Source organism: Ornithodoros turicata, chromosome 1 (assembly GCF_037126465.1).
Source record: "Ornithodoros turicata isolate Travis chromosome 1, ASM3712646v1, whole genome shotgun sequence".
Lineage (NCBI taxonomy): Eukaryota > Metazoa > Arthropoda > Arachnida > Ixodida > Argasidae > Ornithodoros > Ornithodoros turicata.
The window spans coordinates 137,869,215-137,891,814 of NC_088201.1; the positions used below are offsets into that span (position 1 = coordinate 137,869,215).

General features: G+C 44.9%; 1 protein-coding gene across 4 annotated transcripts in view; it reads right to left on the reverse strand.

Moving 5' to 3' along the window:
• The window catches only part of LOC135369754 (uncharacterized), a 74,454-nt gene that overhangs the window by 46,719 nt on the left and 5,135 nt on the right, over positions 1–22,600 (reverse strand). For 2 of the 4 annotated variants that reach the window (XM_064603289.1, XM_064603274.1), the window contains exons 1-3: positions 21,550–21,920; positions 11,090–11,221; positions 6,299–6,405 (exon numbers count right to left, since the gene is read on the reverse strand). In XM_064603289.1, coding sequence (XP_064459359.1) covers positions 6,299–6,405; positions 11,090–11,221; positions 21,550–21,730 — 420 coding nt within the window. In that variant the 5' untranslated portion in view covers positions 21,731–21,920. Of the gene's footprint in view, positions 1–6,298; positions 6,406–10,860; positions 10,899–11,089; positions 11,222–21,549; positions 21,921–22,600 lie in introns of those variants that run through there. The other 2 variants (XM_064603281.1, XM_064603295.1) reach the window with 2 other exon arrangements.

Sequence of the window (22,600 nt, forward strand, 5' to 3'; positions counted from 1 at the left end):
GAGTTCACTCGTTCAGAGGGATGGAAGAATGCGCTTGTGGCGACCCACCGTGGTATAACAGGGCGCTAAGATGAATTGAAGTGACAACGGGCTGCAGTGCCCAGCTTTCTTCTTTTTTTTTATGAGACAGAAACAGAAGAAAAGAGCGTGTACCCATGAACACACACACACAAAAAAAGAGGTGGAGGAGGCGATACTGTCTCAATACTTTGTCGGCCCCCTTTTCGCCGTAATAACTGAGGCCATGTGCACAGGAAGGGAAGCGTGTAGTCGACGGACAAGGTCCATGTCTTCACGTAGCAAGGACCACTCTGCTTAGTGCGTCCTCGCTCCATGCAGGCGTCCGTCTCTTGCTCATCCTATTCTTCAGGATGCCCCAGACGTTTTCGATGATGTTTAAGTCTAGGCTCGGCGCAGGCCATGTCAGCTGCATTACGCTGAGGTCGTCGAAAAGGCGTTGGACAGTTTTAGTACGATGGACAGAGCTACCATCGTGCTGGAAATGTTAGCACCCATCCGGGAACGGCCCGTCCAGAGCATAGGGGAGCAGCGTCCTCTCGACGACCTCAGTGTAATACAGCTGACATGGCCTGCGCAGAGCCCGGACTTAAACATCATCGAAAATGTCTGGGGCATCCTGAAGAATAGGATGAGCAAGAGACGGACGTCTACAAGGAGCAAGGACGCATTGTTGGAATTTATAAAAGCAGAGTGGTCCTTGCTACTTGAAGACGTGGACCTTGTCCGTCAACTATATGCTGCCCTTCCTGTGCACATCGCTTTAGTTATTGCTGCGAAAGGGGGGCCGACACTGAGGCAGTATCGTTTCTGTCTAATAAAAAAAAAAGAAGAAAAAGCTATGCACTGCAGCCCGTTGTCACCTCATTCATCTTGTCGCCCTGTTGTCTCTCCGATGGCGGAGAGACTTCCTTCCCGCGATAGCCACTCGCTCTCCGTGCAGTAGACCGAAAACGAAACTATTTTGGCGTTCGTTACACTCAAAAGCAAAGTTACCACTACCACCACGGCGGGTCGCCACAAGCACACTCTTCCATCCCTCTGAACGAGTGGACTCGCCCGCTTCCGCTCGCCGCTAGGGTGTCTCTGCCCAGAGAAAATACGCCGCTCGCGCGTTCCGTAAACTTTTGCCCAGCAGTGTACAAAAGATATTTCACAACGTCTCCGCTTTTCACCGCAGCTCAAGCGGCTAGCCCTCCATGGAGCTGTTTCAAGTCTAATGGAAGAAGATCTGTCCAGCATAACACGAATATCACGCCCAGGCAAGCTACATCGAGGTTTTTGAAACAAACACACGTGGTAACATGGGAAGTAGGTTTCTGATCAGCGCACTTTGCGACACACGAGTGTCAATACTCGTTTATCAACGACGAGGGATAATTCAGTAACGATGGAAATCTAGAAAGGTTTGTGACACATAACTAAATACCGGAAGAGTGCACACACCAGACAGAGGCGATCCAGAAAAGTGCTTCCTCTGTCCGTGCCTATCTTCTGTATACCGCCTTGGATTGTCAAATTATCTCAAAAGGGGTAATACATCAGGGAGGATAATCATTTCCTGCTTCTACTCATTTACTATTTAGTTCCTCAATAAATTAACAGTATTATGCGGCACGTCTTTGCGAATCTAATAATGGTCATTAGTTTAAATTCTTGCACACCGGAATTATTTAGCGATTAGTATTACCTCGGTGTTGAATTCACTAGCACCACGAAGGTGACAGGTATTCGCATAAACTGTAATAAATGATCATAGAGCTAATTAACTACGCTCTAAGAAAAAAGGTTGAAAATGGGTAGAAATGCCACACTTCTTCCCGACCTACTTTTTCTGTCCCCGTCGAAGGTCGGAGTACTGCATTTCTGCCTCTCCACTGACCTGTCTCCCTTTTAGGGGTCAGTAATTTTGGGGACACAGCCAAGGATAATGGTGGAAGTGAACAGTTGCATGGGGTTAGCCGTATTTCGCTTCCTTCTCACCGCCTTTTCCCCCTTTTCCTTTCCTGTGTTGAGTATGTTGGGTGGGGACACCGTCGGTTTTTGCACTTCAGGAATCCGGACGAAACGTGCAGTGATGTTAGGATATATAAAGATTATTGAATACATTAATCTGATGTTAGTGTAGTTACAGCTCTTGCGTCTTAGGTAATATTTAGAAATACATTTTCGTCATGATTATTATATTGAATATTGATGCAGAAAAAGCGGGCCATTGTGAAGAAAGTCTATATAGCGGATTTGCTGGACACAGTAGTGGCAACGAAAAGTATAGAACCGCTAAACCGATACTATTTTCCTCATTATTGATGTATCTTTGCATACCGACATCACCGACCGATACCATTTTATAACAATGAAAGAAGAATCCAATAGCGTTTTTGGCTTGACCAGATCGAAAATGTACTGGCATATAGTACCGGGCCGGTATCCGTGGGTCAGTATCGCGTGTACCAGTGTCCGGTCCTAAAATCTGCGAATATATTCCAAAAGCCGGGAATCATAATGCAAGATGGAAACAATAACACTGACTTAACATAACAAACTAATGAATAAATTGGTTAGTTTTTATGTTAAGTCGGTGTTGTCGTTTCCATATTGTCCTAAAATCGCAAATACAGACCCGGACTAGGTCGCCAACAACTTTTTGGCGGGGTAACACGTCACTCTTCCGCGAGAAACGTTCAGTACGGGGTGCTGTGATATGAGATTCATCGCCTGTTAAAAAAAAACTAAGAAAGTGTCACCTTACGGTAATGAGAGCGCACTGTTTCCGTTTCTTCAACAATGCACGTATTGTACTTTACTTTGGTAAATGTGGAAAAAATGCAATAAAAAGAACGAAAGAATGATTCTAAGCAATTCAGAATCTATGTACAAATGTTCCATCTGAAAGGAATACGTCGATATGTCAAATTGTCTTAGAATACGTTTCATTGCAAAGTATATTTTTCATCTTGGTTTCATGGATAAAGTCCACAGCATGTACAACATCATGACAGCTAGAGCACTCATACGTTCACAGTGGTGAAGGCTACCCACAGCTTGAGCTTCAACAAAAATTACCTTTAAAAAGTCGGAGAACGGAAACAACTGTTTTTACCGACCTTTTTTATGCGGAATAACGCGCTGAAGAATTAGCGCTGATAAGAGACGTTTTGTTTTATTTAAAACGTCATTTGATCTATAAAGGGACAGAATTGGTTGGACGGATTCGTTTTACTGCTTATAAATATTGCCGATTGACTTAGCGCCACCACACATAAATTTCAGAACTCGTTCGCGCCGGCCTTGCAAATTGGACGTAGTTTGGTAGACTTCCAATTATGTATAAAAATAACAAAAATAAAACAAAAAACGAAGAAAACAGTACACATTAAAAATGGTACACAAAGAACAGATCGGATTTAGGTCTAAACCTCGTTTGAAAAGAGGTGGCAAATCAAATGCAAACCAAGCTGTGTTATCAAATCGAATCATGTTTAATCCGCACATAAATTTCTGTCAGAACGATTTTTCTTTGCTTTTAATGAAGGTTTAAATTCAGATTTACATAAAATATGGTATTTCAATTCCACACTACTGTTTTCCACATGTCATGAAAATTGCAAAACATTTTTCGTTCGTGTCCTGCTTAAAGATGATGCATGCGTAGTTACCTACTGTAACAAAAATAAGGGGAGGTTGAATTGATCACCCGATTAATTCTGCCGCTCCTGTGACTAAATTAGACTAAAATAGAGAAAGGAAAACGTAGAATAAAATAAAACAGACACGAGGGGATATCCCCTTCATACATGCGCATTTTAACCTGGAATATGTGGTTTTGCAGTGTGTGGTTGTGTACTCTCCTTCTCTGCTTGACTATTGTTCTCCCTAGAGATATTGGGACACCAACGCTATTCCAGGAACAACAGCATTGACCATAATACTCCAAAGGCAGTAATCCGGACGGAATGCATTAGCTTCATCTTGAGATCATGCTAGGGAACACTCAAGGCCAGTGTACGTGGTCTGCTGCTTTTGTCTCTCTTCCTGAAAATGGGCGAGAGACGAAGGGAAGAAACTGCGTCAGTCTAGGCCGTCAGTTCGTTCCAGACAGTTGTGCATACCGCATGCAACGAATCTAGCAATGAATATTATAACAAGTTACGGCGAAAGAATGGTGTCCTGCGACGGCATCTCAACCGTACTCTGCCTGAGGGAAGATGAACTAATGTACAAGCGCCTTACAGTGAGTAGTGTCGTGTACTTTTTTTCGTGATAAGTGCTTGACGTAGCCATCATCTATATTCTGGTCAGTTCTTTACTGATGGCGCGCTACGTAGTGTCGCAGTGGGATAATTACGTCGTATTTCGTTCCTTACAGATCTACGATGACGACTTTCACATGTGTGTGGAAACAGCACAAGCAGGTACTTTTCGTGGCTGTATAGCTCCCACCTTGGTTCTCTTTACTACGAATTTACCAGTTATACGCCTTGTAACACTTTTTGTTCATTCAGATTAGGGAATAATGCAATGCGATCACAGGGACTGCCATTGAAACTGCCTTGGACAGAGTTCTGCAGGACACTTCGGAAGCGGTTTAGAGGTACAGTCGAAAGAAGCGCCAATTGGAAGCGTTCTTTGAAGCTTTTAGAGTCTGAACATGGTGACGGTAAGATGATTTGTCTTCCGAGATAGTCCACATATAATTCGGACGTTTCACGGTTTTATGGCATCCATAGCGCATATGCATTGCGACACACGCAGGGTGTTTCTGTTTAATTCTTGTGTAATGTCGGGTGAATATTCATATTGTGATTATGTATATGTGCAGCAATGATAGTCACACTCCTTGTGGTCCTCAGTCTAGCACATGAAAGGTACAAGTTCTCCATCACGCCGCAGGTGGGTACGTACTGCGTTCGTTTTTATTGTACATCGGAAAAGGTTGTGTTTTGTAGCTATGGGAACGAGCTTTGCATTTTTCGTACATTATTATTGATATCTCTAGAGCAACCGCGAAAATTACGTCCTGCTGAAAATACTTTGAAGATTTTGTCTATGTATTCTGGTGACTTTCTAGGTGAAGAACGAACATGTCTCTCATGTGGTGTGCTTTTCCCGGGAAGTATTCCATCCGGAGCGAACGTGTCATGCCTGAAGAAAGAGATTCCAAGGGTGTCCAGGTTGAAGGAGCCTGTGAGGACCCTCGTCGTGCTTTACTGGCTTATGGATATCGAATTCATGCCGAAGTCCCCTTCTACACTGCAAGTGCTCTACAAATTAATGAATGTACCCATCGCATTGGTGAGCCCATGTGATAAAGCTGCTGTGTCTTCATTGAAGTAGATTGTGCAAAATAAAGATGTGTAACTTGTAACAGCCTTTTCTGTGTGCTTCCATGTTATTCACTTCAGAACAGTGTTCAGTAACTGCATGTTGTTACTGTTAACGTCACGTGTACCCCAAAAAGAGGGAACGGTTGTAATTACAAGGGCAGAAGAGTTCCATGCATACGGTGGCAAATTCTTCTCCCTAAATGTGTGAAATATACCTCTCCCCACCCATAAAAGTATATCACTGCTAAGGTAGAAAACATCTCTCAGTTACAGTGTTAAGATTCGAACCACTTGGGTAGAACTGCTCCCTTCAGGAGTGGAAATTTATAGCCCTGTAGGGCAGATCACTTCTATCAAGGGTAGAACGTCCCTCCACAAAAGGTATAGCATTTATCTCCAACACGGAGGCAAATTTCGCCTCCTCGAGGTAGACGTAGCTCTCTCATCAGGTATAACACATATGCCTTCAGGGGCATAATACTCAACCGTGGACGGGTAGAACTCTTCAACAAAGGGGGTAGAACTGCCACCCCAATATGGGGTAGTTCTGTTCTACCCCTGGGGTAGAAGTGGCGGGGTAGAACTGCTTCTACCCCTCATTTTCTACCCCAAAAGTGTTGAAAATTTGGGACAACGCACTTCTACCCCAAAAGGTAAAAAAACAAACTCTTTTTTCTTAGAGTGTAGGTTGACATCTGATCGGCATGCTGAATTTAAAAAGCTGCAGCTAAATTATTAGTTTTCTGTTATTTTAAAGGCTCCTTCTGTTCCGGAACTCGAGTTCTTCTCAGGCCAAATTTCCATTGACATTGACGTCGAGAAAAAAAGCATATTCGATAACATAGAAGCAGGTGTATTAGTCAATGACATGCGACCACAGGGAATAGCGCTGGCGCTGGTCTAGGAGAAAGGTGTACCGCAACAGGTTTAGCGAAACATGATCCTAAACTTACCAAATTGAGCATGCTTTGAGCGTATCTGATGAACTGAGGTTCGGTGAATGTCCCGTAACTCGCATCGCCGACGAAGGTAACCGTAATGGGACGAAATGTGGTCGTGGCTGTGAAGCGAAAAAGCAAGTGAAGCGGGAAATTATTTGCGTCCTGTACCGCACGGATACCCGTACACAACAGCAACAGTAACGACCTTAACTGATAACCACATACATAGAGGGTGTTTTTTTTATCCGTTACAAAACGTTTATAAAAAAAAAGCCTTGAGAGTAGAGTAGATGTTTTTGCAGTTGAATTCTACGGTGAGACTGACATCCTCTGGAAGAAAGTATGCAATACAAGATGACTAATTTACTAAAATTAAAGATATTAGGTAAAAGCGGGATAGCAGAATATATATTATCCTAGTTGAAAGCCATTCCACGTTTTTAAAAAATCCTGAAACACTCACCCGCGTTAAGATGTCCATCCCCGTATTGTGATATGAAAATGAGCCGAAACTGAAAAAAAAGCGCGCATGAGAAGCGCATCACCTTCGCCGACGGCGGCTTGTCTGGGCCGGAACGCGGTTTATCTGACCACACAGGTCGGCACCTACTCCAATCATCTCCACCGCTCCAAATCACGTGACCCTCTGACGTGAAATGAGGGCTGTACCCCCCGCGTTCCAGGTCGCTGCGGTTTCGTCTCATTTGTATATCGAAATTCGAGGACTGATATTTTCACGCACGTGTGAGTTTCAGAATTGTTTAAAACGCGGAATGGCTTACAACTAGAATGGTCTCTCATTCCGATCTCACGCTTTTGCCCAAAATCCCCTAATTAAAGAGTTAACTACTGAATTTTCGGTAATTAGTCACCTTGTAGTTGCATACTTTCTTCGAGTGGATGTCAGCCTGGCCGTAGAATTCAATAGCACAAACGACATCTATGCCGCTCTCATGGATTTTTATAAAAAGTATGTAGCGGATAGTAAAAAGAATATCACGAAGGCATTGATGCTACTGCGTCGGTCCGCATTACAGGAAGTGGAAGACAAAAGAGGTCGTGTGGCTGCTAAGAAAGTAAGCGACAACTCGAGAAACCACTGTGCTATTTGGGCATGTTGCTTTTTTGACTTAGTCTTCTTTTGTCCCTTATCGTGATACCACGTGGGAATGAACGCCGTTCCTGTCCCGTTATTTCGCGCCAAAACAACAAGGACATTAGAAATGGGGAAAGGAGGGAGTTGGAGGAATGCGCACTCCCCTGACGTTGGAAGCATTATTCAAAGTGCGATACAGATGATGTAGTTATGCTTCATGGCTGCGCCACTTGCGTACATACATACTACACGCATAGATACATCGGTCACATGCATGTGTCACAACATGCACACCTGAATGAGCTACTGACAGGAAACCTACAGGCTATCTTTATGGGATTTCGTTGACTTCTGATCATGACCGGGGTCACAGTCGCAGGACACCGCTGTAATTCTGTGCCACGAAGGCGCTCGAATCAGATCACTGTACTCTATGTGCCCGTCAACGACGACGTGTGTAAGCAACATGTAAGATAATTTAATGACTTTGTGAACTGGGTTGGGACCAGAAGGCGGCATGTGTGTCCGCGTGTTTCCGAACACGGCCTCGGTATGTTTACGAGCGCGTGAGCTCATACGAGTGTCAGAGTAGCACGCCTCACGCCGTCAATCAGAGATCCCAACATAAGGCAGTCCTATGGATATCTGATGTATGTGCGAAACCGAATATTTGAATATCCTTACGTCCGCAGCATGTATGCTCACAGGTCCAAGTGAGAGAAACTAGGAGTCCACAGGGATGCCTGACGGACATCTACAGAGACAATAAACGGACGATGGAGGGATGTTTTATGGACCCTGCGTATACGAGTTGTTTTGGGCGTTTATGTGGAAGGCTATCTATTTATTATAGTACCCCAAGTGCCCGCAAGACTACTACATGTAACTTCGAAATTAATTTCAGCAGTAGTGTAGGAGAAGAGAACCAATCCATCCAAGTGAAGTCTACTCAGGGGTTTTAGCGTGTTTTGCGTGATAGCTAGTTCTGCGCGACTATCCCATCACTAGAGCAAGGGGAACTGCAGGCCTCTCCCTCTCCTGCGCCACCATCATATTGTCCAGAATACGATTTCCGGAATACGAACGTGGGAAGGCCCGAGTAGATCCATTACAATCTGCTCGAACGGGTCTTGAGCCTTCTCAGGACAGAGGAGAGCTCGTACTTCTTCGCGTACCACCTCTCGAATCAGCTGTCTGAGCGATCCGACGTCGAGGCCAGCCGTCGTGGAGAAAGCCTCGAAGCCCTGGTGTCGTTCGTTGACGGTAGCGCGAGAGAGCACGGTCCTCTCAATGCCGACGGCTTCGTCCAGAAAAGCGTCGGTCGTGGCGGATGGATCCCGGGACAGGGCGCGAAAAGTTTATTCTTTTACGCCCCGCATGAGTCGCTGAACCTTCTTCTCCTCGGATGCTTTGGGGTCAGCTCGCCGGAAGAGCCGCAACACATCTTCGACGAAGCCTGTAACGCTTTCGTTTGGCAGTTGGATCCGTCTCTGGAGCAGATGTTCAGCGCGTTCAGCTCGTTGTTGAAAAGCGAACGCCTCGCGGAGATTGCTTTTGAAGATGTCCCAGGACGTGAGCGAAGTCTCCCGGTTCTCGAACCATGTCTTCGCGGTGCGTTCCAGGGATAAATAGACGTTCACGAGCTTCTGGTCATCACTCCAGTTGTTGAACTCTGCGATCCGCTCATAGTGGTCGACCCAATCGTCCACGTCGTCGTAATACTCCCCGCTGAATATCTTCGGCGACCGTGCAGGGGTTATGGGCGTGGCAACAGGTTGCGCCACTTGGGTACTGGTCTCCGCAGTCATCTTTTTCTTGCGTTTAGGGGGTTCTAATGGACCGAATTCTGCAGGCAGACCAATTTGTCTTCTGCTTTGTCGCAGTTGGTCTTCCAGGACGTTGGACAAGGAATGCCCCGCACCTCCACCAGAAATGTCACGAAGCGAAATGGGTCGGCGAGTCGTCGAATAAACAGCGAACGGTTTATTAGACTACTTGGTAGCAAAACACAAGAGTGATAGCTCTCTGAAGACAACTGAGTCCAAAGAATGAAATGCTCCAGCCTGGAGCGCACAAGCATTTAAGCGTCGTGCCGAAAAGTCTAGAAACAGCACGTGCGTTTGCCAGAGAGCAGGCGATGTGTCTGGAAGCTTCCTGCTTCTTCTTCAGCATGCGCCGGGATGAGATGTACCGTTTCGTGCCTGCCTTCTTTCGTGCCTGCCTCTTCGGCATAAAAATTCGATCTTCCGTTGCCTGGCACGGTCCGCACACATACTTCCGTATATTTCGCAGTATTCGTACAGGACAGATGTCCATCTATGTGACGTTTCTTCTTCCCTTATGTAATTTTGACAGGAACGTGCAAATCACCCATTGCGCATGAACCCGTAACACATGACGACATTAAGCTGAAAAGTTTTTGGATCGATCGCACCATGAGCACACAACCGTCTCTCAACGCAGTTGCCCGATGAGAAAGTGAAGGAACAACGAGCCCGCAGTTGGTCCCTCAGTGATAGTCTTTCAAATCTATAGTCCTTCCAATGTCCGAATATGCAGCCTTCGTGTGGGATACTGAACAAAGCACAATCTCTAACTCAATAGAAACTGTACAAAATAGGGCAGCGCGATTAATATCAGTTATTACAATGGCCCCGCCAGCGTCACTGCTATGAAACATAACCGCAACCTGTCTCTGCTTTCCACTCGCTGAATGACTTGTCTCTGTTGGTTTCACAAAATTAATTATCATGATAATTACCTTAGCGAAGCGTTAATCCAAAAGACTACGACATATCAGCTCGGAGCGATCACCCTCAACAAGTGGCCATTCTCTAATGCTCAACAAGGTCATCCCGCGATTCATTTTTGCCTCGTACATCTCTCGGGTGGGACTGGCTTCCCGGTGCATCGTAACCGACGCCAAGCAATTCAAGAAATATTTATAGGACAATTTCACTGCATAGTCATTTTTCAGATCATGTTGTACGCTTGCGTTGTGTTTGCTGTAGTCAACACAAATGTTCCTTTTTCTTTTCCTTTTTTTACCCCACGACTTTATAAATCTATCTGGATGCTGCTCATATTAACATTACATTATTAAATGTTAACCACTCCCATCTGTATTACTTCACGTCCCTGAGGATACATAAATTAATAAACGAGTCTGAAGTGCACAACACCGCAACCCTCCACCTTCCACCTGCAAATCCTTTTAGGGGAGCATAAACGAACTTCCTAGGCGAAACCCGTGGATATCATCACACTAGTTTTTTCGACGTGAAACCGTCTGAAAGCGTCGCCCAAGCACAACGCTTAGGCACGTGAATAAACATTCATTTCTTCGTTCACTCTCGCCATGCTCAGGCCGATCTTCACCGACGTACTAGTTGGGATAATTCTCACACATCCAAAAAATTATCTTCCAAGATTTCGCCTATAAAGCAAAATTAATGTATGAGATATCAACGGCACTAACCTTCCGTATCTCTCATGTGTCTTCCTTCAGGGGCATCAAAACGCTGCCGCCGCGATCTTCACGACTTTTTTTTCTTCTTTACATTGTACTACGAAGTTACGCTGGCGACATTTCTTAAGCGGTTTTTTAAATGAAGGGTACCAGTCACATGCCCTCCATTCGTGCATATATTTCTCGAACATACACTATTGTGAACAGCGCCAGAGCAAGGACACGGAGAGGTACTCACTCGTGGTCGTCGTGGCCGTTGCGCTGGTTGTGGTTGTTGTGGTTGTCGTGGGGTTCGTGGTCGTCATGTTTTTTGTAGTGCTGATTGTAGACTGAGTTGTAGATGACTGTTGGCTTGTAGTTGTTGCTTCACCTGAAATGTTATTACATGAACATACATGTATGCATAGGCATCTCCATGGTCTATTTCTAGAATACAATGCTCAGTGCTCGAAATACTTTTTCGATATTATTATTTTCATGGTTGCACTGGACTCCTCACTAAGATTGATTGATTATGTGTTTAATGGCACAAAGGCAACAAAGGCCATAGAGCGCCAAAACTATGCTGAGTGAAGAAAACGCGCAGTTTCCCTGCACTTACCTACTTCGAGAATAACCTCTCAAGCTTATTCATCATCTTGAAAGTCCCGATTCATCATCTTAAAAATAAAGTTGTTGTTACCCACTTGTATATCTTCGAAAGTTATCGCGTGAGCATGTTTCCGTGCGCGCGCGTGTGTATGCAAAGAAATGTCAGTTTGCGATTGCGGCGCTCTAATGCAGCACTCTCAAAGGGTCTACATGGGAGCATTATTGAACATTGCCGTCTAAATGCCGTCGCAGTTGTCTTACCATGAACATATACACCAAGCAGTACACTAGAATCAACCGTGGCGGCACCGATTTTGAGCTGGAACTGCTCCTCTTTTTTTAATGTTTCATTCTTGAGACATTCCTAAAACTCGTATACAATCACATAAACAGAAGACGGCAGGAGTAGGAGACTCCCGCAAACACAGATATATGTCACCCTTTCGATGAAAGCGCTTAAACTCCCTGTGCAAGGGGAATACAAGAGCAAAACAGACTACACAGCACCGACTGACAGACCACAGATTTAATTCACAATCACCCTGCCATACATAAAGGGGGTTTCGGCGTCGTGAGACAACAAATATTTTCGCGTAACGCATCAAGGCGCTTGGTGCCAAAAGACAATAATTTCACCAATGTCAATGAAGTAATGATATAATTGACGACCTCGCTGCCATCATCATCTGCTGCCTCTGTTAATTCTAGCTATAACATTCCAATCTGATTTAATGTGTCACCTTGTGATTTTACACATGTGAATTTTCTTTTTCAGTTATTAATTTTTGTACTACGCTTTGCGTGAAACCGCCAAAGAGATCTCATTTTTGCATGTTATGCATACGCTGTTACGTAAGTGTATAGCACCCTACACAAAAGCGAATTGCGTTATGAGACTAGAATACAGTACTGGCCACTGAAAAGTGCCGTCTGCTGCAGCAACGTGACTCAAGACGTTGAAAGGAGAAAGCTACGTCGGCATCGATATAGCGGCATCAGTGGAGTGCAACTGCAGCCTCCATAGCTTCTCCACGAAAACCACCGCCAATTCCCTCCTGGGCCACGTGATCATCTGCAACAGCGAACGGTGAACTTACGGCGAGATATCGATACCAAAAAGCACTCCTTGATTTGGTCGCACTGTGCATGTACGCCGTACTCTCTCATCTCCCACTTTCTTTCGTTATCACCCCCTCTCGATGTTCTTGGAGCTAGTAGCAGGGAAAGATACGTTATAACGACATTTTTTTTTATTTCTGTTCAAGCCGATTCTAATCCAACACAAGCCATTTCTAATCCAGGTTAAGTTAGCTCAAGCCCACTGATTGGTGGACCTCAGAGACGTCATCGCTCCACCCCTTCGCGCTGGTTGGTTTATTCCAAGCCTACTGATCGCTGATTGACTGGCATCGCTCCACCCCTTCACACTGATTGATCCATTCCACACTTACCAAACGCTGTTTGTTTGGCATAGCTCCGACCCTTCATGCTAATTGGCCAATTCAATACCTAACGAATGCTGATTAAGCGATTCCAAGTCGCTGATCGCTGACTGGTGATCTCGGCTCCACCGATTCACGCTGATTGGCCTATCTCAGCTGTGCCTTTTGATGTTGCTTCGTCAATGCCAAGCCTGCTGAACACTGATTAGTCTGCCTCCGGAACCACTCATTGGTCAATTTCACATATTGGTTAGTCATTCGTAGGTTGGTACACAGTCCCACTACGCTAATCCGACCATAATTGTCAGCCAATCACCAGTCGCTCATTTCTAGATTTCTAAGCCTGCCCATAGGCTCGTAGAGCCCAACTGCTTATCTGTGCATAATCCCAGCTACATCTAGAAGCCAATCCTTGGTCAATTCCACTCATTTCTGGATTTCTCAGCGCCCTCGTAGGCTAGTAAACCCCAAATGCTTATTTTTCCATACTTCCAGAAACACATCGGCACAGAGACCCAGTCATTCGTAAATTCCACTCATTTCTAAGCCTACTCACAGGCTCGTACAGCCCAAATACATAGTGGTCGATGATTCGAGCGACATCCACTCAGTGGTGCATTCCAATGATTTCCAAGTCCGCTCATAGGCTGGTACTCCCCACCTGCTTGCCTGACTACTCTACTGACTGCTCCATAATTATCGGATGCTTTCTGATTGGTCCAAGAGTGCTTATGGTTCCCAACGCGTAGGCTAGACCCCTGGGTGCCAGCCCAGAACACTACTGGGGCAGCTCATAGCCTGGTTCCCAATACACCACCACAACCACTTATTGGTCCCATGTACACCACCCCATTTGCACATGACCATTACACAATTCCAAGTCAGACATACAATGTCCTGTCCTTTAAAGGCCTGCCCAAACTGAATTTTCCCACACAAGCACTCTATAAGACCGTGCGCCCCTCGCATACCCCAGCTGTGTTCTGCAAACATGCCCGAACTAGACTTTATCACCTCCGACAAGTGGCACCATCGACACACAATTAAAGAAAAAATGATTTCAGTGTGTATCAAGCATGTGATCAAGAAAACCTATAGAAGTTGATCATACGTAATGAAGTGGTGTTCCCATATGGTGTGCTTTGCACTCACACATAAAATAATTGATGTTTATCAAATACATGATCAGGAAAACCTTTGTGGTTGAAGCTTGCAATGAAGCTTCTTTGTGAAAAATTATTTGAAAATTCATTCATCACAGGATCAAGAATCCCTGTAGTGGTGCTCTGCAGTGGAACTTAAGAGCCTTTTTTGTCACAGATAGCGTGCTATCCACTTCAACACCCCAGTGCAAATAAAAAAGATTGCAATTCTTACTCAGGAGATTATAAGGAAACTCAATAGTTGTCTTAGAAACGCGGATGCTATACAGTGGGGTGTATACTGAAATAAACTATTTAAAATAAATCGCTTTAAAATAAACGCCACTAGCTCCTGTGGCATAGTGGTTAGGATGATCGCTTTTTTACGCCGAGACTGCGAGGTGACACAGGTTCGAATCCTCTCAACCGCCGTGCTGTCTGAGGTTTTCCCTGGGTTTTCCAAAGACTTTCCAGACGAATGTCGGCACAGTTCCCCCCAAAGTTTGCACAGGGTGCATACTAACCCCCTGTCTTCCACTCCATCATGCTGTGCCCTCTCCATCTGTCCATGTCTGTACGCCGCTCATAGCCACAGTTGCTTCGCGGCGCTAACACGAAACTAAAAATTAAAAGTAAACGCCCGAATATCCCTGCGCAATAATTAATCGTTCTTAATAAACTGTACAATATATTAAACAGCTTAAAATAGATCACTCAGAATAAACTGTACAATATTAAACAGCTTAAAATAAATCGTTTCAGAATTCACCCTCTCTGATTGGGGGACTACCCCATGTGCTCAGCGGTGTAGTGCTCCACTGGGGTTCAGACCTGAGCCGCTGAGCTGCTAAGCCGTCAATTGGCGCCATCCGCTCGATGAAGTAGTGCTAACGATGTAGATCGTCAGCATTACGGTTTCGTAAGTAAACATATATAAGAGTAATAAGATAAATGCCATTTCTGTCAATACGCACATATGCACCGAGGAGAGTGAGCTCCGAATCCTGGACGTCGTAGTGGCATTTGGGGAGGGGGGGGGGGTTTCAAACACTTCCGTGGCGGGAGAACTGGCGGTGGTTTTCTCGCCGGTAACGGAATTTTGAAAACCGTAGGAGTATTACTAGGATTTATTTGGACAGGATTTATTTCGACAAGATTTATTTGAGAACGATTTATTTTAACATGATTTATCTTAGAAAGATTTATTTTAACATGATTTATTTTAACATGATTTATTTTAGAATGATTTATTTTAATATGATTTATCTTAGAACGATTAATTTTAACATGATTTATCTTAGAACGATTTATTTTAACATGATTTTCTTCGGAACGATTTGTTTTGGACGGTTTATTTCGGGCACCTCCCGCAGAAGCATTGGGGTACGATACATCCATATTGCTAATGCGACAAAAAAAAATATTTTTTTGTGTTTACATTTTTTGTCAAGCTTTGATTTGGTTGAAGTTTTACTGCTGCCGTCTGCCGTGAAGGGCACGTCTTCAGATTTGTATTTAAAATCGGTAAAACCCTCAGCACGGGTACAAAGACGACATATATAAAGAGAAGACGAAGACACTGCACTTGAACTGCCAACCAAAGAACTTTATTCTGTGCAACAGCGCGCTAAAATTGGCGCTCAGATTTGTGTGTGCACCGCAAGCCCTCAAGCTGACCGCGAGCAATGGGACACCTCCGAAATGGCTAGGTATGCCTAGTGCTAAGGTGGCATAATTACAAGCATAAAGAGGTGGACAAAGAGGGCCTGGCAAAAAAAAAGTCAATTATGGACTTGACAAACAGACAGGCACACCGCAGAATGTCATGTTTAGGCAATTGCAAATACCTAATAATCCGGGCCCTAGTCGTCACTTTCCCACGACTGCATTACAGGCTTGTCCTAGCGGTCCCATATTAGAAAGTGTCGGCCAGCTTCCCGTGGGTAGGGGATTTTTAACTCGTCGGTGCTGCGTGCGGCTTGCCACCGCTCCTCAGACGAGCGAGGGACGTCGAGGCAGCTTTTTGGGACACGCTGTGAGAGCAGCCGGCGGTCGACGATCACGATCTACTGCCGGCCTGCCGGCTGCATTCCTCGTCGGTATGGGGTGTGGGCCGCCACCGCCACGGGCGCCACCGTGGCTATGGACGACCGGCACTCGGTATCAGGATAGCTGGTGGTGGGTTTCTCATCAGATCGTCAGTGTGGGAGGTCCCCGAAATCCACCATTAAGAATAAACGTTTAAGAATCAAACATTCAAGAATAATCCACTTAAAAAAGACAGGGTTAAAAATATATCTCCTAAAATAAACCGCTTACTATCCCCGCTTAGAGATCACCATTTAATAATCCAGCATTAAAATTAAACTGTTTCAAAATCCCTTATCACCATTTAATAATCCACCATTAGAAATAAACTGTTTCAAAATCCCCTCACCATCTAACATGGAGGCGGACTGATTGCAATTTACGCTGGGTTATATCATGTTATATCATGTTATGTTAGGTTACGTTAGTTTGGTTTCGGTTAGTTTGGGATAGTTTAGGCTAGTTTGGTCCTGTGAGGTTAGGTTAAGCCCCTTTGTTGGAGTTCACCTTGATTTGGGCCATACCACATGGCTCTAGCAACTGTAGGGTGGATTTGGGGGGATTCTGAAACGATTTATTTTAACGATATATTCTGAACCGTGGATTCCTTAGCGTTTATATTTGAACGGGGATATTTCGGCGATTATTTTTGTGCGTTTATTTTTCATCGTATATTATGGGAAATATATTTTTAACAGTGGGTACTTACGCATTTATTTTTAAAAGTTTATTTTTAATGGTTTCAAACGGGATACACCCATCGGTGCGACTAGTATGGACCGGCGAGAGTGAGCTCCAAATCCTGGACGTCGAAGCAGCACCTGGGGGGGTTTTGAAACACATCCGTGGCGGGAGATCTGGCGGTGGTTTTGTCGCCGGTAGCAGGATTTTGAAAACCGTAGGAGTATTACTAGGATTTATTGTGACAGGATTTATTTTAAAACTATTTAGTTTAGAACGATTTATTTTAACACGATTTATTTTGGACGTTTGTTTCATTCACCTCCCATACAGTGAAGCTAAAGGCATCTTTGTTGCAGATAGTGTGTTTTGCACTTCGATACACAATGAAAGAATGATCTCAATGTTCATTATGCGGAGTCATAAAAAAAAAGCCATAGTGGTCTTAGAGGGGTTGACGCTAACGGCGAAGGTTAAGTGATATATGTCCCCACTAGCTGCGCACGCGTTTTATCTAAAAAGAAACACATATATTCATCCTAAGGGCACTTCTGAAAGAAGCAAGATTAGAAACAGGAATGATGGGTTCAGGGCGATCGCACAACAGACAAATTCAAAATGCACAAAACTTATAGACACAAATAACCAGCTAGTGGCATCTATAAGATGTCTTTTAAATGCACACACTTTCCGCAATATAGAAAAGCGACGTGTCCACGAACACGAATTTCCAGAGCTCACGCACCACATGATTTGTTACATGATATCAGATCACCTTTAGGGCTCTCATAGAAAGAAGCGATTCCCTGTGCACGACAAACATATCTACGAGTGAATCTGCATGGAGATTGTCATAAACAACCATTCATATTAAAAATTGTGATTCTTACTGTTCTTCTAAGGTGAGTACATTTAGAGTTGTCCACAATGCAACATGCTTTGTGCATTTTGAAACTGTATGGTGTGATCTCCCTAAATCAGCCATTCCTATTTAGAATTTCATTTCTTACAGTTCAGCAGTACTCTGTATTGTGTGTGTGCTCTTGCTAGTGAGTGCATTCTATCTTAGATGGAACGCGTGCAGATCAGGGCAAAAAGTGATGAAAAGAGATGTCGCATGAAATATACGGGCTCGGTAAATATGATGAAAGATGTGATAAATATATTTGTGAAAGACAGCTCTGGAAATTGGTGTTCGTGGGCATGCTGCTTTTTGAAAGCATGGAAAGTGTGTGCGTTCAAACGTGACTGTCTATCGATGGCGCCAGTGGGTTCTTTGTGTTGTATGAAGCTTTGAAACGTATACAACTTTGTGCATATTGAATCTCTGTGCACAGTGGTCACCCGAAAATCGTCATTCCTATAGATCTCTACCAGACAAAACGTCATCATGGCGTTGGTAGACTGAAACCATAACAAATCTGAAGGGGAGGGCTGGGTTCCATGAATGGACACTTGTACGCTGCCTCCTATTGAAAGAAGAGTAGGACCGAAGGTCGCATCCCTTTCAGTAACAAACGTAATCCCCTCAAGACCGTGGCTTTCGGGCGTACCTTGTTCGTCGCTAGCTTCCAGCGTAGTTCAACTCTACCAAATTGGTGACGCTGTCGAACAGTATGACGTCATTTGTTCACAAACAGGGAGAGATCTGTTTCTAATTGTGCATCTTTCTGAAGTGCTCTTAAGGTGAACACATTTTTTAGATTAAGCATGTGCAGATCTAGTGAGGATATTACTCTTAAAGGAACTGTAAAGTGAAATAAAATCACCATGTTTTGAGATACCATCATGTAGAACTTCCCCCCAGAGAGTCGAACCGAATCCGAACCGAAAACCGTTATAAACCGTTATTTTTGGCCGAACAGGAACTGAACCGAACCGAAACAGTCGACGCCATCTTGGATCTGAACCGGAAATGAACCACTAACAAGTACTGGTAACCGGTTCAAATAACGGTTCATAAGGATTTAAGGGCGGATCTTTGCATGTTGTGCATGAGCATTAGAACAACTTTTTTCGACTTTGTTTTATTAGCTTCGTAGCCGTCCTGTTGCTTGCAGAAAAAGGCATGCCCTGCAGGAATGCTCTGGATTTTCTGGAGTCGCGAAATAACAACAAAGATAACAACAACAATTCGTGATTAATGATTATACTCCTGTCGTAACCACTACTAATCTTGTCTTTGATATCGCGTAAAATCTTTCAAAATCCTGAACCGTTGACGCCTTTCTGTTCGCTTCAAGTACTGTACCTTAGAGCCCTGCACGGGCCGACTTATCCGGACCCGACCCGGCCCGGGCGCATCGAAAAATTGCCTGGCCCGACCCGGACCTTCATATTTTTATGCGGCCCGGCCCGGCCCAGTGTCCCAGTGAGTAGAGCCCGGCCTGGCCCGGCGTCTAAGCAAATAGAGCAAAGCTCGGCACGGCCCGGTGACGCGGCGAGTAGATCCCGGCCTCATATTTCCAGCCGCGCCGTACGCGTTTCTAGCGATTATGAAACAAATTTAGAAGTAAATTTATAAGGAGAGAAGACAAAGATACAAGTGATGGCGGTCTAACACCGTAACCGCACGAGATCAAATTAAATCCCGAACGCACGCGGGCATAGGCGTTATCGTTACACTGTCAAGAGGATGCTGTCGCCAAACTCCTTCTCTCAGTCTCTACCCCTCTCACCAAGCTTTGCCAAACTGATTGTAAAATACGTGAGGAGTGAGGAGCAATATAAAGTGGCTTTGAGAATGTTCTAGAGGGTCGAATCATATGCATAATGCAGTGTCCTTTGCTTGTGTTTGCAAAATATGCACAGGAATGACGCAAGCGTATGATGATATGAACTAATGCACCTCCATTGTGTGGAATTAGGTGCGTGGCCCGGCCGGACCTGACTCTCGGAAACATATTTGTCGGCCCGGGTCCTGCCCTGCTCGCGGTGCTGGCGTATTTTAACGGCCCGGGCCCGGCCCGGCCCGCGGTGCTGGCATATTTTGTCGGCCCGGGCCGGAACGGGGGCCCGTGCAGGGCTCTACTGTACCTCACAAACAGAAATGTGCTTCATTCCCACCCGTGGCCCCGAACCGGTTCGTGAACCGAACCGTTTGGAAAAACCTGTTCGAACCATTATAGTTGCCTACCGGAGCTCAACCGGAGCTGAACCCTTATCATCAAACCTAAACCCGTACCGAACCAGTAAATGTTTCGGTTCGACTCTCCGCTTCCCTGTGTGATGACAAACACAAGTCATCGCCTCTCATATAGTCATATTTTTTCACTACTTAAACTGGAACACTTATATTTACTGAATGATGGCGACCTTCTACATCCTGACAAAGTGGGCGTCAGCCCCGAATTTGCGAACAGATATAATGTGATATTGATGTACTAAACACTTTTGAGAGAGGTTACTATTTACGCTAAGTCCTGGTTTGAAGAACAGCAGCAACTTTTGAGGAGTTCGATGTCAACTGTTGTAACGGTTGTATCTTTCAGAAAGGTGTGTGCGATGGGCACCATCTGTTGGCTTTCTCTCCATGTCTCTGTGTGGTCTGCTGCTCCATAATGGGACTTTTTCATGCTCGCATCGTATCATATAGCGGCGATGAAACACCCCATTCATCATCTTAAAAATAGAGTTGTTGTTTGCCCCTGCCCCCTTTTTCTCTTACATAAACTCCGGGCCGCAGGTGAGCGTGGTAAAGCACATAACCACGGATTGTATTATCCGGTGGTTTCCACATCACGTGGGCAGACGCTGCCTCTGTCTTCTGTTCAGGTAGTGTAGAAGTACCATTAGTGCAGACAGCCTGGTTGTTTAGGCAAAAGCTTGTTGAGACCCTAAGGTCGCTCTTTGCAAACTCGTGGAAATACTGAACATAAGACGGTCGAATTGTAGAGCCTGGCTCCATTAAGGGAGGCGTCAATCTCTGCCTACTGTTTAGATCGTTAACGGAAGCGGTAGTCAAGGTTGGCGGGAGGTGTCCTGTAGACCTCATGCTGGTGAAGGTACTCTTGTTTTATGGTGTAACAAGTAGGATATCCAGAAGACAGGAATGTCTGCCGGTAACCATCTTCCATGTTAAGGTGTGGGGATTGTAATGCAATGGAATCCTCCACAGGCTGAAGAGAGTGGACCTCATCGTGATCCGTAACAAACAGAGCACGTCCAACATTGTGGTGAGATGCTGCGGGCTCACGAAGCTCTGTTGCATGACGTGCACAGCTGCAAAACCCTGCAAAAATCGTGCAAAACCCTGGTTCCTCACGATCTAACTTGTTAAACTGCGCAGTGATAGCTTCAGTTAGCAATGGGAAAAGACTGACCACAGGGTCTACTATCATAGGTTCGTCATGGAGTTGCACTCCATGAAACAGAGCAGAATCTCGTCACACAGTGAAATCCTGGGACGAGGCATATGTTTTCATATGTGTTGCCAGAATATCCATCCTTTTATTCTCCGTTGTGTTTAACTTAGAGTCCTAGATGTGCTTGTCGAAAACTTCTAATCCACGCTTTGATCGATTATGTATATCTTCTTTCATCTTGCATGTATACTGTTCGTTCATTCCTGACTCTGCAGGTTTGAAGCCGTCAAACTGGTTCTTTCCAAATCAAGGTTTCTCATGTATTACGGATGCAGAGTGATCCCGAAATGACTGCCGTGACGACAATTCTGCACTGAACGGCGCAATATGGAAGCTTCTGCACGCTAAGTTGTTCGTGTAAATAGCCGGTACCAGAAGTTCCTCGCTTACCGTTAGGTGTGGCTCGAAGCTGACTTGAGAAATATCGGTTGGCACTTAGCATAGCTCGGATTATAATCTCCATGTATGAGTCGCAGATCTCTTCAATGACGCCTGCAATTTTGGCGTCTATGTCAGTCAGGACAGACGCCTCCGAAGTGAGCAGAGAAAGCTTGAGCTGCAGTTGTGCCATGGACAGAGATTATCGACGCAATGCAACATGAATGTCCTCTGCAAGCTTCATTTTACAGGAACGCACTGCGGCCCGAAGCTTCTTGAGTCGTTCCATGTTCCTATTCCAGGAGCACTTTCACACAGGTCAGTATGAGCCTCCCGTGTTTCGGCACCAGGAAATGTGGGAAAAGGGCCAGGTATCCCCACAAAGCTTTAACGCAGAATAGCTGCAATGTGGTCGAACAACCAACTAGAACAATCAACTACGATACGCGCATGCCGCACGCCTCTTCTTCTTCTCTCTCTTTCTTACAAAGTGGTTATGTATCTTGAACAAGGATATGAACTGTCCCAGAAGAGTTGGTCATCTGAACTGGCACGCGGAGGTATATCCTGCACGTTTGCAACTATGAGCTCTCCTGGACTAATGAGAAAACACCCCAAAATTATGAAGCAGTCAGTGGAAGGTACAGTTAGACAGCTGGCGAGCCTATATGAGCGGGCTTAGAAATAATTGGAATCGACCAATGAGTGGCTGTCTGTGGCGCAGCTGCAATTCTGAACCGATAACCAGTCGGCCTCAACCAGCCTGTGAGCTGGCTTAGAAACAAGTGGAATTGAACAATGGGTAGCTATCTATAGCATTGCTGGAATTATGGATCAATAAGCAGTTGGAGTCTACTGGTGTATGAGTAGCTTAGAAATCGACAAATTAACAAATTAACAAATGCTTGGCTCTCTATGACTTGGGTGGCATTTTGGACCAATAAGCAGTTGGGCACTACCAGCCTAAGCGGGCTTAGAAATCTAGAAATGTCTGGAATCGACCTTAGATTAGCTGATGCTGCCCTAGTCCTGAACCAATGAGAAAGCATCCTCAAATTATGGC